Here is a 16,787-nt window from a genome sequence, read left to right as displayed (position 1 = left end):
AGGCCATAACGTCTTTCTTCAATTGCCTTTAGAGCAGCTTTCATTTGATCATCAGTCCATGAAAATTTGTTGGTACTTCGTTTCCGTTTAAAAGGCATCTGAAAAAGATACAAATTGTTAAATAAGCAAAAGAAAAGCAAAAATGTAAAGAATCTAAGCCAAATTATTAAAAGAGTAAACGCGAACACTTGGCGGGTAATCGCGAACATCTGTTCGTGATTACCCGATTTAGAAATGAATATGAAGAAACGAAACAATCATAATATAAATGCATTTAACTTCTCCGTAATAGGACAATTTTATAGGTTAAATAATAGTAAGTTAACTAACTCTAACAATTTAAATGAAACCATCAAGTGTTTAGGTACATACCTTATTTTCTGAATTGCTAAAATTGTAGTGCAAGCACCAAAAACAAATAAATCGCTGTAAAAAATTCCACAAATACGGGGCAACTGTGTATCTATGCCACCACGTGCAGACTAGTAGGAAGCACGAAATGAAGTTTACAACGGAATGATACAGATGACGTACGCATGTATTCTGTGATGTTCGCTATTACCCGTCGTTCCCCTAAGGATGTTTTGAATTCAATAAAAAAATATAAAAAATAAAGAAATTCAAGAAAGAGACAGCAACAACAAATATAGGTAAACATTAAGATAAATAACAAGAGGAATATGGGAGGCTACGCGCGCGATTGAACAGTTTGGAAAGACATGCCACGCGCGTAAACCGAGAGTGATTTTAAATATTGTGATGTAGTCCATCTACTCTGAATCCAACTCACGTCAGGTACGATTCACCTGCTACGGTATTTAAAAGATTGGCACTCTTAAAAAACAAATTCAGTTTCCCAAAAACTCATTAATATAGGATTTATGGTTCAGAAAGTATGTCTTGGTAATTATATAAATATTATTATATAGTAACATTACAAATAATATTTGAAATGAATAATTTGAAATGTATGAGAATAATGCAGGTGTCGGTAAAAATGGTATTCAACGAGCATTAAAAAAATGTAGGTACTACTTGCCATATGATCATATCTAAAAAAAATTTTCAAAATGGCCTTATTGCGCTCATGGATTTAAGTCACCAGTAATTTCATTCATTTCTAAACCAGTTTTATAGAAAACTGAAATTTATGTATTATATAATTTTTATAGTTCAGTCACAGAATGAAAACAATTGTTTCTATTATGTGGCTCGGTTACACAAAAATGTCTTAATTAATTTTGTGGTCCACACACTATATGGGGAGATGAATAGATGCGCACTGTATAACAAATGCTACTGCTGAATATTTTCCCTGCCTGAAATAGAGTTATCACATAAAATGATAACCACAACAATAGTTAGGTATAGTACTACCATCTTTCTAAGAGACTCATTCCATAAAACAGGTAGATCCCTTGTTTATGGAATTTCAAACCTCGAACAATGAATATTAATGAGTGTCTTAGAAAGATGGTAGTACTATACTACCTATTTTTACATTTTCGAAAATATTTACCACTAAGCTCTCTTCTTAAGTGTGCATCATTCAGCAACTGGAAAAATAAGAATCAGTGGCGCACCGAGGGGGGGTTTTGGAGGTTAAACCCCCCCCCCCCCCAGGACCCTATTCCGACACTGTTACTTACACATTTTAAGGACTCAAAATGGAGGTAACATCATAAAAAGAAATTTGGTGACCAACCAAAACCCCCCCCAGAGGTAAATTCTAGGTGCGCTACTGATAAGAATGGTACAAAATAGTAGAAAGTAGTCAAGCATATAAAGTTAAAATAAAAAGACTTAAATTGCAAATAAAGAGCTTCTCACACTAAGAATATTAAAAAGTTTTGACTTGTATAGTTTAACAATAGAAAGGTGACAAGTCTTTTGACCACTGTTCCAGATTAAATGTTTAATACCGTAGATTACTTTGTTAGAAATTTCTTACTGAAAATTCGTCATTTGATTTATACTTAAATATGTGATTAAAATTCCATGCTATTATCTCTCTATTTAGCATGCAAGTTGCCACTTTTTTTCTTTGGAAGCTGTTTTTTCTACATCAGTAGTACTGCAGCCAATTACATAATTGTATATCTTCCATCCATCCACCAATATTGTGTAGACCTTTTATTTAGCCCTGATTTACTCATGGCTCTTATATAAAAGGCACATCTAAAGTTCTGATATCAACAGTAAGTTCTACCAAAGCTGACACTGTAGTGTAGGATCCTAATTGGGGTCATTGAGGCATATTCAGGGCAAATACGGAATGAGTGATAGATCCCCCTATGATAACTTTAGAGAAAAGACAAAAAATAGTATGCATTTAAATAATTGTGTGGACACTGCAACGCAGTGAAAGAATATTTTTGTATAAATTATAAATAAAATCAATTAATTTTTGAATTTTGTTTTATTTTAATGTAAAATATTCACATATTTTGTTTGAAAATATTTGCCCTACATTAAATTATTTTAATAATGAGAGGAACAGACTTCCTTTCTTTATTAAAATAAAGGTTTGCAGTCACATTACTGCTGTCTTTAAATGTAGGAGCTATATACCCTTATTTTTAGTGTTAAATCATTTACTTGCAAGAGTATTAATAGAGATGGGAACAAATGCCTATCACACTTTACTAGAAAATATGTTAAAAATCTGTAGAATCAATTTGTCACAAAATAATTTCTAATTCTTACAATTTTTTTTCAATACATTACCAAATATCTAAATTATGTACATTAATCAGCTGTAAAATCATATGGTTCAAAATCTGTCCTTAATTTTTGTACTAATTTTTCTTCCTCATTCTTTCCTAACACACAAGTTCTCCAGTCTTCCCTTTCTTTCATATTTAAAATAGGACCAGATGCAAGAACTTCCCGTGCAAAATTCAGAGGAAAATTAATAGAACCTTGAAGTTTTGTATAAAGAAGACTGCCATCAGGTAGTTCAATAGTGAAATATGGCACTTTCGGAGGAATTACTTGATCCAAGCGATTATATGAGTCTAGAGATTCCAATTTAAATCCTTGGCCTTCTGACTCGTCTATAAAGATTTCTTTTAATTCTCTGTTGGCATTTTTTGGAATTGGAACAGCTTGCAACTGCATGTGGGAAGTCTTATAGTTTCTTTCAAAAAATACAGCTAGTTTACCATCACGATTAAAAAATTTTCTCAGGCTATCTTTAAACAATTTTATTTCATCTAAAACATCTTTTTGTAAACTTAAACTAGATTGATGGTGCTCTATAGGACAAATGAGAAAGTGTTCATCAACCATACCACCTTTTGCTAGTGCAAGGTAGGTTGTATTTCCAACACATATAATCAGGTGCTTTTCTACAGAAGGGCTGGCTAAACAAAACCAGCATTTACTCTGGTCAAATTCAATTTTTGGTCTCTTGGCTTTATTTTTACTTTTATGGTCATCCATTGGAGCATTCATATCGTAAAAGTACTGACTAGTATTAAGTGTTTTTCTAGAATTTTTATGTATTTTACTTTCCAAATCATGAATATTAAATGGACAAGCAGTTTCATCTATAGTTTTTTGCAATAATTCATTAATTTTCATTTTATCTAATGGTGTTATGCTTAAAGCATATATCCATTTATCCTTACTTGAGTTTCCTACTCTAGCCAAACCTATAAATCTAGTTGCAACCTCAACTGTTGTATCGTGATCACCCAGATTTGGGCACCTGAAAGGTGGTCTTTCATAGTATATACCCTCAAGACCACTTACAATATATCGTGGCTTAAGTTTCATACATAAATAACCTAGAAAATCACTTGTGGAATTCACTACAAGAGAAATATTTTTAGCACCTTCATGAATTATATTCGAAGGCCATTGAGAACTTAATAATATATCCACACCTCTAAAGGAAGGATTTCCTTTAACACACACATCACAAAGGTCTGATACATCTTTCTCAGAATATGTCCATGATGTTGCAGAATTCTTTCCTGATATACCACTAATGTATGCTATTTTTATGCCTTTACTGTCTGTATACACTCCACGTTTTCCTAAATAATATACATTATTACATATTTCATACTGGGACTCATCTGAAGGGTACTGCTCAACAAGTTCTTGTTTATTTGGTCCTAAAATGTATGTTGGTATAGGGACTTTTTTATCTCCTAATTTATATGGAATAAATTCCTTATTATTAATGCCGAAAAAGTTTCCTACACATAGAAGGCAATCAAAGGGTCCAGACTTTTTGTTAATAGTTTCAATTCTTTTAAACAATGCATCAAATTTTCCTTCTACGTCGCCACAAAATAATATTTTTTGTTTTTCACTCATTTTATATGATGTAAACAAATATTTACAATGCTGTTTTGTCTACTTGTAAAATTAAAAATAAACAATTATCAGATCACAACAGTAGCAAAGCAAATGACTGGCAAACTTATCAGAATCAGAACATTCAAAGGAGATTGCTGGTATGAAGTTAGCAAAGTTTCCATCGACACGTCAATCCTGGGCCCTAACATCAAAATGTCAATTTCACTGTCTTTTGTCAAATCTCAGTAGTTTTATCTAGTCCTCAACCAATTTTTTCTTAATGCTCTAATTATCAAAAAAATGTATTAGTGGAGTGTTACTGTGAAAAATATATCAGTTAATTGAAATATTTATTAGGCTATGTTTACAAAAATAGAATTTAAGTTTTAAAATAATATCTAATGTATAGATCTGTCTACAGCTAAAATGAAGAAATTATTTTCCAAAATTGAAACTAAAATCGACAATACATCTCGTGAGAGCAATAATTATACGGGAAAGGTCTTTATAGTTGGCAGACAAACTGTTACTGTGGAGGATGTTCTTGCCGAAGGTAAAATACATCTTAAACTTGATACATGTGTAAAGGGGGAGGATACACTTATCAACTAATTTTACGACATTACAGCAAAATCAATTAGAAGTATAATTATTGTTATGTTTTCTTCTGTAGGTGGATTTGCCATAGTTTACTCTGTTAAAGCAAGTAATGGAAGTAGGTATGCTCTGAAGAGAATGTATGTCAATAATGAGCAGGACCTTAATGTAGCTAAAAGGGAAATCCAAATTGCAGTAAGTTTATTAATTATTCATTAATTTTACAGGTATACATACTTACAGACAATATATTATAACATGTGTGCATCCAATAGATGTGTAATATTTTTATGGACAGTTTAAGATTCTTCTATTATTTATAATTATTCTCATCAATAATTTTATAAAATAAAGACAAAAATAATATTACTGCAGACTTTAATTTACTACAACTAAAAATGAATATATGGTAACTAAATATTTTTGTGCTATATAACTAGTACTTATAGGAAAGAAATACAACAAATTTAACACTATTGACTTAATTTGGGCAAACTGCAAGTCATATTACAATATAAGTAAGATAGTGCTGTTATAAATATGTGGAAAGAGGCACTAATCCAGTGTAACACAAATTTGGGAAAAATGAAATTATTAAAAAGTGGTATATCCAAGAAAAAAATATCATTGACAGTAACATTTAACCAACCATAATAGAAACTAGTAATATGAGTAAACTCAGATTCTGACAGTAAAGAAAGTTTCCACACTAAGGTACCAGTAACTCTTTTCTACAAATATTTATATAGTATATTTATTGAGAGACATGTTAAATACATCTACATTTAGGTTGTTTAACAAAGATAAGTATCTATTCAGGGGCTATTAGCACCATAGGTTGTTTTACAAAATGGAACATAAAAAGTACATAGATGACACAAACCATGGTAACATAGTACTGTAAGACCAATCTGACTCACAAGAGAGAGACAATCAATTCTACCATTTATTAATTTAAAAATCAAAGTTAAACCAAACAAATTTCTCCTTACACTTATAGCAAGAAAGTTCATAGACCTCTCCATGATAGTGTAGTTGTGGTCTTCTATTCTAATCCCACTTTTAAATGCTCACACCCATAGGAATTTATGCTGAACCCTCTCTAAGGAATCAGATTGTATCTGGAAATAAGGAGGCCATAAATGGAAACAGAAATTCATATCTGTGAATAAACAAAATGATCAAGATAATAAAGTCCTGAGGTAAATTCCTATTCAGTTTGTTAAATCTTCTTGTAGTGTCTATCCGTTTTGGATCTTGGTGACCATCATGGTAATTTGTACTTTGCACACTGCTGCTCTGAAAAGATTTGTGGTTGTTGTGTTAAAATGTAAGTAGATTGTTCAGCCAGGAAATCATTTGCTGTCCTGGGCTTCGTTTTCCATCTACTTCTCCCTGTAAAATTAGTTGCAGGAATGCATATATTGATTTTCCTGATTCTATTTTGGCTGTTTTTATTGTGGTTGACAGCTCTTCTTCTTTTTTGCATTCTTAATAAAACAGCCTGATTAGTAATGTGGTTGATATAAGATATCTTCAGGATTCAAACAAAGCCACATTTTGAAAGCCTCAATTTGCCTGCAGGTAGTATCTGTGAAATTACATGACTCAACTCCGTACAACAGTATAGGAAAGATATTAGTAGTAACCTGATTTTTATGGGTATTAATAAATCATGACATTTGAATAGCTTAGCCATTTTTTGAAATGCAGATTTGGCTTTCTCTATGCTACATTTGATTTCTAGGGAATGGTCCCAATTTTCATTGATGTTAGTACCTAGGTAGGTATATGTTTTTACTCATTCTATTCATTGACTGTACACACAGATTCATCTAAATTGCTGTTCCTTCTTAGAGATACATTTCGTTTTTTTAATGTTTAGTGAAATACTGTATCTCTGACTTACTTCTGTTATCCTATTCATTAACTTCTGGAGGGCTTCATTACTATCAGCCAGTACTACTGTGTTGTTTATTTTCTAAAGTGGAATTGAGTTTCCTATAGAACAGCTTCTCTGAATGCTTAACTGTATTGTAGCATTTCCGGTTGTTACTAACTTTATATCTCCTTGGGGAGCCTGTATAAATGGAGAGTTTTTGTTTTAATCTGTCCGGGCATTGTTATTTTCTGGATCTTGTTGTAAGTGTTGTGAGGTGTTCAGCATTATTTCTTTAACTCTTTTGATTACTTTTCTAATGTATTCTGTAATCCTCATCAGCCGTCGTTTTTAGAAGGGTACAATTCTATTATCAGTCCTTTCGATATTAGTACTTTGTTGTGTTTTGATCTTAATGGCCATAACATTAGCAATTGCTGTTGTTGCATAGTAAATCAGCATATGCAAATATTCCAATGGATGGGCTTCTGTGATATAATTGGGTAGTACTTCAGTGTTTACAATTTGTAACTGTGCACCTAGTTTCTTAGAAGAGTTTATTTTTGGTACCCTTGGTCTGTTAAGTGGGCTTGTTCTGTTAATCTCTTGTATGGCACTGCAATTTTGCTTATCAGACTATCATACAACTCATTGTTGTCCTACGCATATTAACAGGTTTAATATATGAAAATCTCAGGAAACTGCTCATGTATTTCATTAGAAACTTGGATCTCTGGGATAAGATTATTTCTTATAATTGCCCATTATTGATCTGCTATTTGTTGTTCAGATACTTGAATCTCTGGGTACTCTCTGCAAAATTCAACATATAGCTGTTGTAGATAGTTGATCGTTTCTTGATCGAGGTTTGTCACAAGCAAATATTTTCATTCACGGACACAGTCCATTTCATTTGCTGCCTCAGTCATTCATCTTTGGTGAGCTCCCGCTGTTTTTCCAGCATAGCACCTGCAGTGAATGCGGCTCTTGTTTTGCCTCGCTTGTGGTTGTTGTTTGGCTGTAGCTGATTGTATGACAGCCCCTTCTCCTTAACACTATGCTACTGACGTCCCACATGCTGTCATGTCCAGCACCGGCTCCAGACATTCCCAGGCAGCAACCCTAAACATAAATTATGATTCACCAAGTAAGCAAAGCAATTTAATTGTACCCAGCCTGAGAGACTTATACACCCCTTGAAATGACGTTCGGGCGTTATAAGTCATTGGGGCAAGGTGTATTAATAGATTTAACCCATTAGCGCCGAGATTAATAAATTATTGATTTTGTATTATTTTTTTGCAATATTATTAATGGACTGTGTTTAAATAATAAAAAACTTCATAAAATATTTTTTCTGAGATATTAAATGTTGCCTTAAAGCAACTCTAGGCGCTTACACTACCTAGTTTTTTGTTGAAAATAATAAATCAAAAATTAAAGCATTTGGGATACTGTAAAGTAGGCAATAAAACGAAAATAGAGATTTATTCATAAAAAAATGTAATTTGGTGTGATTAATTACAAAAATTTACACTATCGAGAGTGAAACGGTATAAAACAAGAAGTGCATAGTCCAATATCACATTTTAAACACATTGTTCTAACGATTTATTTGCATGTTTTAGACGCACATCTTCTCTTTTCCCATCTGGAATGTACTGTATCAAATGATTGATGGTGTCAAAATGAATGTTATCCGATACTCTGCTATTGACAGATGCTGTCAAGGAAGCTGACAGTGACTAAATATGTGCTTATAATTTCTTTTGTAAAATTTAATTGTGTTTACATACATTTTCTCTGCCAGTTTTATTATACAATATCCACCATTTTGTAATGCAACATTGAGCATCCATGTAAAAATTGACCAATACCACTTTTTGCCACGAATACTGATCCAGTAACAACTTACATTCTGATCCATTTGATCAGTTCCCCCCATAAATGTTTTATACTTGGCGATCAATTTCGATCTAGAAACAAGTATGTCTTGTTTGAGTTTCTGAGAAAATCTTTTTACTTGACCCACTTCTTGAGTGCTACAGGATGATGAAATCATTGTTACTACTGCAATATCCATCCACGGGACATATAATTGTCACATCATTTCGTTCAATATCTGTTTCAAAATAACCTCAACCTTTTTTCATAAACTCATTTTTAGAAGTTAACGGACAGCCTCTGGGAACTCGGTTTTCGTGAATAGTTCCTATGGCGTTATAACCACGAAATTTAAAAAATTAAAATAAAGCTGTTCCAGAAAACAAATTATCCATATAAATATTGTAGCTTAGAGTGCTTTTCTCGACTGGCAGATCGTCTAATAGTAATAACAAAGGACTAACAGCTTTTCCAAATAGTTTTTCATAGTCATTATTTGATTTTGGATTTTTTCCTTGGTATAAGTCAAAGTTAACTAAACACCAATTTTTTGTGTTGACATACCACATTTTGTATCCAAATCTAATTGGCTTTCCTCTAATAAACTGCTTGCAGCTATGTCTGCCAGAGTATTTTATCATACTTTCATCGTAAGATAAATGGTCTTCCGGTACAAAATTTTCAACACAACTTTTTTTAAGCATGTCCATAAGAGGTCGTATTTTCCACGCCTTGACATATTGGTTGATTTTGGTATTATCTGAACAGTGCAAAAACCGGCAAATCTGTAAAAATCGATCTCTTCTCATGGTCTTGGATACTGCATAATTTTTCATATCGTCAATATAATCCCAATAATGTCACTTGGATGGTAATTGATTATACTCACTTATATAATATATAAAATAGGAATAAACAAACGGATATCCTTACCTGTTATCTTGGGATCTTGAAAATTAAAAAAAAAATGCATAGCGACGACTTGCGTCCACTAAATGTTGGATAAATGCATCATTTGTAAATTGTTCAAATATTTTTGTTGGAGACATTTGTTCATATTTAGAATAGTCTGGTTTTAAAAATGCTGATGCACGTTCTTTGTCAAAGTCTGCTCCCTTCAGTCATTGAGGTTGATTTCGAGGCTCGAGAAGTTTCTCTGAAATCCAATTTTTTACCACTTCAGATTCAAAATTATGGCCAGAAATATCTTCATTCTGTATAGAATCTTCGTTCAAACCAATTCTTTCATTGTTTGGTTTGGTAGTCGTATTTCTGCTCCGGCACGTAATTGACGGTATAAAAGGTTATCTACCAGCCTAAAAATGGTAAGGTATTAACATTACATTACTAACGCCATACATTTTTATTATAAAAGATTTGATTACTATATCAGACATACCCTCCTTCATCTCCTGAATCCCCGTCAGTGTTTACATTTGTATCTGGAGGTTCTACAGAAATATGGCCATCTATTTCATCATTATAAATTATATCAAGGGCTTGAGCAAGTGAAAAACCTCGTCCAGAACAAAGATGATAAAATTTAAAATATAGGTAGTACAAGCGCCTAGCGTTGTTTTAAGGCATTGGCTGGGATACAACAGATACTGACAAGTAGTTATTTATCAATTCGTATAAATTATTTAAAATATGTTTTTTAGAAGTATAATCAACACAAATTTAACATATATAAATAATAAGTTTCATTTATATCAAAATGATGGTACTTACTCAAATCAAATGTCCATTATTTTCAAGTTCTAATATTATACTCAACTTCAAATGCACCAAACTAACAAACAGTTCTTAACACCGCAAATAAATACGCATAACTGAGTGCGAGCGATTATGGTTGATGGAATTGACAAGGTCACACCTCTTTTATGGTTGTTGTATGACTTGAAGCTCCTCCCAAATACAGGCATTTTTGCCGTTGCTTTAAAGCAACGCACGGCGCTAATGGGTTAATAACAGGAATCACTCCACCCGCGATCCAATGCTCCAGACCATCCTTTTTCCCCTATAGCTTTCTGATGCGCGGTAAGGGCACACTATCAGCCAATTGCTCCTTATGTTGGAGTCTTGTTCCTGCTTTCTTTTTGTCACTTATCCACGAATCTGAATTGCTTGTTAGGGTCTCAAGTCTCCGCTCTGGGCTACGCCCAGTTCGGCAACTTGGTGCTTGAGGGTTTGGGCCCTTCGTGCCCGGATTTTTTGGTTTTTGTTAATTTTTTTTGGTTTCGCCGGTTTTTGTTAGTATTTTTTTTTATTTTATTGGTGTCCGAAGCCGTTTTTGTGGTAAAGAAAAATGTCATTAATAATGGGTGGTTTTCCGTTCCGCGAATTTTATCCTTGCTTCTTCCATCATCGTATCAGTCACTCTGACTGGTTGGAGTTTTTTGAACAGAAAACGTTCAGCGACGTATCTGGGTACGTTGACTGCTTCTCTTAGGTTGCTGTTATGGGAAGCTTGTATCCTTTTCTTATTTGTTTTGCATGTCCCCATGCGAGAGATGCGTATGTTAATATCGGTAGTATGATGTATGTAGGTACTATTATTACTTTTATCTTTGTTTTTGTTCTTAATTTGTTGTTTCTACTTGCGAGTCCTCTTATTGACTTTTTGCCATATTGTAGTGTCGCAACGACATGTTTTTTGAAAATTGGTCCTTTATCCATTATGACTCCCAGGTATTAAGGTTCACTTTTCCATTCGATGGGATTGTTTTGCACCGTCAGTTGTTCCTCTAGGTGTTGTCTCTTTTTAAACAGCACCATTTGCCAGTTTTTGTTTTTGTTCCGCGGTAGATATCCCTGCTGCCCTCTGGTGCTACGAATACACAGAGAGCATCCTACATTCGCAGGGGGGTCGCGCCTGATAGAAGAACTGAAAAAAGTCCCACAAGTTATTATTATATTTAATTAATTACTATTTAACTGGGAATAAGCCACAATTAAAGGTTAAAATACGTTTATTGACGTTTCAATTTCCACTTCGGAAATCGTTCTCAAAATACATGTATTTTGAGAACGATTTCCGAAGTGGAAATTGAAACGTCAATAAACGTATTTTAACCTTTAATTGTGGCTTATTCCCAGTTAAATAGTAATTAATTTAAAATGCCACAAGAAAATAGCTTCAGAACAATATTATATTTAATATTGAATTGCATTTTTTTAATTATAAATTGACTGCTGTGAAAAGAAAAAAACTGTAATAAATAAGTAAATAATTATATAAATAAATAAGACAATACCATTATGTTCTTAAAAAAGGCTAAAATGTCTACAGCATTAAAGATTCCTGATGCCATATTTTTCTTTGAATACACACTCATTTCAATACCGACTATAAAGATTATTTATGAGTCATATTAATGTCAAGTCAATTTTATCAATCTCAAGTAATAGGAACATACGTTTTGTTTTTAATTTACTTTATAATTATTGTGTTTATCAAATAACGCTATATGTATTTTCTACTAGTACATAACAGTGTTTTATGAACAATTTTATGATAAACATTAACAGCTATATCCTTCCTATTAATATATTGATGATAAAGCAGTGTTAAAACCATAAAGATAAAGTGTTTATTAATTGTGATTTATAGACCTAGTATTTTACTGAACACTTGATTTGTTGATCATTTCTATTTGTTAATATTAACATTTCTAAAAATTCAAAAATTAAACTAGATAGGTGATATATTATAACTTATCATCGGAATATTTATTTACTTCATTTATCTTGTGTTATTTCTATTAAAATGTAAAATATCCAATCAATATCTGCTAATGAGATCCCTCTTTAGATTAGAGCAAAATATCTTCTTCTTCAGGTTCCTTCTCCTATCGGAGGTTGGAAATCATCATCGCTATTTTAATTTTATTGGCCGCGCTTCTGAATAATTCTAATGAACTGCAACCGAACCACTCTCTCAAATTTCTTAGCCGGGATATTTTGCGTTGTCCTGGGTTTCTCTTCCCTCGTATCTTCCCTTGCATAATTAATCTAAGTAATACGTACTTTTCGCCCCTCATTATATGACCCAGTTAAGACCTGACCTAAGAATCCTAGCCTGGTCCAAATAGATTGAAGTGTAAATCTTAACTGAAATAATTGAAAATTTTATGTTGATTGAAAATGTTCATCCTTTTTAAGAAACTTTGGTGCTCCTTAATAATAATTATATAATAAAATTCTAATAATAAACGTTATTGGTTTATTAAAATTGCTGCAAAATTTGAAATAAGATAATTTCAAATGATTTTTAAATTATTCGTCGTAGAGCTATGTCGTGATTAGTTAGAATTAAGTTATTGTAATAAAAGTTTTACTAACTGAATCACACTACTGTAAACGCAAATAAATAAAAATAGTCATTATCTTTTACCTTATTGTCATTGAATTGGCATTTAAATGGTTAAACATAGTATATTTATGTGTTTGAACTTGTTTGTCGATTTTTAGAGCAGTTTAAGTGGACACAAGAACATAATAGGATATATAGACTCGAGTTTAACTGCGACTGGTGGGGGGGTGTATGAAGTACTGTTGCTCATGCCTTATTGCCAAGAGAATGTCTTCGGGATGATGAAGAGTAGAGGAAAGGCAACTTTTACTGAAAGCGAAGTTTTGACTATATTCTGTGATACATGTGAAGCAGTTTCTCGACTACATCATTGCAAGACTCCTATTATTCATCGTGATTTAAAAGTAAGTATCATATATTCAAACATTTTTAGAAAATCCAGTTTTTTTATAGATGGTGTTAGGATTTAAGAATTTGCCATATCTATCTTAATTTCCATTATTATCTACAGTACCAGTTAATTCTTGTAAATTTTTGGCCCGCGTAAACCTATTCGTAGTGTAGTTTCCGCTGTCTTCAATTCACTGGTTTTCTAAGTTTCCCTTTTTTTGTTAGGGTGTTGATATGAGAGTACCAATCTTTAACTTTCTTTTTTCCCGAGAAGGTTGACTGTCAGTCACGTCGTGGCCCGTCTTGAATCCCAACACTACCTCCAGTATGAATCGAAGATTTGCAATGTATGCACGTAAACTGGATACAAAATGCACAAGATAGAAATATGGAAGTATTCAAGGAGGGCTTACATCCGGTTATGAACAAATTTATAAGCTGAATAATATGGCGGTAATGAATGTCTGTTAAATGTGGAAAACATGATATTTCGATCATATATTGCAAGAACAGCTATTTGAATATTGAGACTGATATGAGCTGTATCCATTGCTCCATGTTTCATGTATCCATTCTTGTAGGACGGAGGTCTGTGAAATATTGGTATTTCAAGATTTCGAACAGTTTTACCCAATTTTTAGTATCGTAAAACCTGCCTAAATCGGAATCGTGCAAAAAAATTTTTGACATAGATGTATCACCAAAATTTTCGTCGTGCCCAGGATTCTGTGTTAGACCCTTTCCTTGTTTCTCAGGTTTCACTATTTTTAGTATTAAGCTAATACACTGCGTGTCATAGAAAACGGATCACCGACAAAATTTCCTTTTTATATTTTTTTATATATTTCCCTAGTGTCTTTTAATTTGTTTTATGTTAATTAAATTAAATGAATCACGTGTAATAAAAAGCTAGGACGAACGTGTAAAGAGAATAAACAAACTCACTAAACATATTTATTAAACCATAAAATTCTTGGAATTCATTATTTACAAATCAAGGAAGCTTGGCGGAAATGATTGTTTTGAGAACTGTATCATGTATGAACTTTTATAGTATTTTAGATAATATAGTTTATTTGCTCGGCTTGGGACTATTTTGACAGGTACATTGTCGGAAACTTCTTCTTTATGTGCCATCTCCGCGACGGAGATTGTCAATCATCATGGCTATTCTGATCTTAGATACTGCCTCTCTGAATAGTTCGATCGTACCATTCCCTCGAGTTACACAACCATGAGATTCTTCTCCTTCCTACGCTTCTCTTGCAGTGGATTTTCCCTTGTATAATTCATTGAAGTATGTTGTATCTTTCATTACGCATAACGTGCACCAGATATTGCAGCTTTCGTGTCTTGATGGTTTCCAATATTTCCATTCTTTTGTTGACTCTTCTCATGACTTCGTTGTTTGTTACATACTCGGTCCATGATATCTTCAGGATTCATCTATACACCCACAGTTCAAAGGCTTCCAAATCTTTAGTAGTCGACGCGTTAAGTGTCCATGCTTCTATCCCGTATAGCAGAGTCGAGAAAATATAACACTTTGCCACCCTAACTCTCAAGTCTAATTTCAGTTCTCTTGCACAAAGTACCTTTCTCGTTTTATTGAAGTTTGTTCGTGCTTTCTCTATTCTAACTTTGATTTCTTTGAAGTAATCATTTGTGTGATTAGTTATTGTGCCAAGATAATTGTAGTTTTCAACTTGTTTTAAAGGTTTCCCGTTAATTGTCAGGCTTTCATCATTATTTTGGGTTTTTAATATCCTCATAAATTTAATTTTCTTGATGTTTATTGATAATCCATATTCTTCTCCATACTCAACTATCTTGTTCATTAGCTTTTGAAGGTCTTGGAGGTTGTCTGTTGTTATGATAGTATCGTCCGCATAACTAATGTTGTTAATTGGTGATCCATTGACCTTTATTTCTGCTGTTTCTCCCTCAAGAGCTCTTTTCATAATTCCTTCAGAGTATGAATTGAATAGTAGTAGTGACAATACACACCCCTGCCGCACTCCTCTTTTAATTTCGAACTCTTCTGATGTGTGTTCATTAATGCGTATGGGTGCCTGCTGTTTATAATATAGATTTATTATAATTCGAAGGTCATTGTATTGTAATTGTTTTGCTTTGTGGACATCCATTAGCTCTTTGTGGCGGACTTTATCGAAAGCCTTGTTGTAGTATATGAAACAGATGTACATATCTTGGTTCACATCCAAGCATCTCTGGATTAGCACATTGAATGCAAAGAGAGCTTCACGGGTATCTACGCCTCTACGGAATCCAAATTGGGTTTCTTCAATATTCATATCAAGTATTTGGTAAATGCGTTTATGGATGATTTTCAAAAACATTTTAAATATGTGAGACATCAGGCTTATGGTGCGGTGGTCGGTGCATTCTCTAGCATTTTTCTTTTTTGGGAGACAAATAAATGTTGAGGTCAACCATTCATGGGGTATGTCACCTGACTGATAAATTTCATTAAAGAGCTTTAAGAGGACATCCATGTACTCGTTTTCTATTATTTTAAGGATATCAATAGGCAGTTGATCTAGCCCCGGGGTTTTTCCGTTTCTGGTGTTCTTTTTTTCATAGCCCTTTTTCTATCCGAATTGTCGAATAAAGGCCTCTCCCATTTCTCGCCATTCATCCCTGTTGTGTGCTAGGCGTTTCCATATTGGTCCTGCGACTCTTTTGATATCGTCGCTCCAGCGCATTTGAGGTCTTCCTTTTGGTCTCTTCGCATCGTACGGTCGCCAGTTTCCGACTTCTTTGTTCCATCTACCATCTTCGAGACGTTCGTTGTGTCCAGCCCATTTCCATTTTAATTTAGCTGCTTGTTTCGCGGCGTCCTTTATTTTTGTTTTGTTCCGGATTGCTTCGTTCGTTTGCCGATCTATTAGTGAGATACCAAGCATCTGTCGTTCCATGGCTCGCTGAGTTTTTCGAATCTTGTCCATGTTCTTTTTTGTGAATGTCCAGGTTTGAACTCCGTAAGTGAGAACGGGAAGGATACAAGAATCTGGTGTTCTTTAGTGCATACAATATTTCTTCCTTTGTAATTTCTATGTCTATTTCTATTTTCTATGTCTAGTTCTATTTCTCTGTCCTCGAAAGATATGTCTCGTAGGTTTCCTCTTTCGTCGTCGAAAAGCTCTTCCATATATTCTCTTCGTCGTTTTAGCTTTTCGTCAGTCATTATCATAGTATTTCCATTTTTATCTAAAAGAGTTATGTTGTGGTTTCTTTTTTGCAGCCCTGCCTTTTCTTTAATCTTTTTATGTAGGTTGAATAGGTCGGAAACTTACAACACAAAAATTCGTACCTCTCACTATTAATAGCCCAAATACACTTACGGTTGCAACCATTTTTCAGTGAAAAAAGAAGAGTACTCATGAATAA

At 33.3% G+C, this 16,787-nt stretch overlaps 2 protein-coding genes across 2 annotated transcripts in view; one reads left to right on the top strand and one right to left on the bottom strand.

Moving 5' to 3' along the window:
* Positions 1-2,400: 2,400 nt before the first annotated feature.
* Positions 2,401-4,480, bottom strand: LOC140448069 (CWF19-like protein 1). The gene has a single exon (XM_072541126.1). It carries the CDS (start codon positions 4,327-4,329, stop codon positions 2,749-2,751), a length of 1,581 nt encoding a protein of 526 aa, XP_072397227.1. The 5' UTR covers positions 4,330-4,480; the 3' UTR covers positions 2,401-2,748.
* A 71-nt stretch (positions 4,481-4,551) lies between these two features.
* The window catches only part of Nak (Numb-associated kinase), a 67,353-nt gene continuing 55,117 nt past the window's right edge, over positions 4,552-16,787 (top strand). Inside the window, exons 1-3 of the mRNA XM_072541105.1 lie at positions 4,552-4,864; positions 4,985-5,103; positions 13,145-13,390. Coding sequence (XP_072397206.1) covers positions 4,738-4,864; positions 4,985-5,103; positions 13,145-13,390 — 492 coding nt within the window. The 5' untranslated portion in view covers positions 4,552-4,737. The remainder of the gene's footprint in view (positions 4,865-4,984; positions 5,104-13,144; positions 13,391-16,787) is intronic.

This window comes from Diabrotica undecimpunctata, chromosome 1 (genome assembly GCF_040954645.1).
Source record: "Diabrotica undecimpunctata isolate CICGRU chromosome 1, icDiaUnde3, whole genome shotgun sequence".
NCBI lineage: Eukaryota > Metazoa > Arthropoda > Insecta > Coleoptera > Chrysomelidae > Diabrotica > Diabrotica undecimpunctata.
Note: the sequence above shows the minus strand (reverse complement) of the source record. Positions and strands in the feature narration are given on the sequence as shown.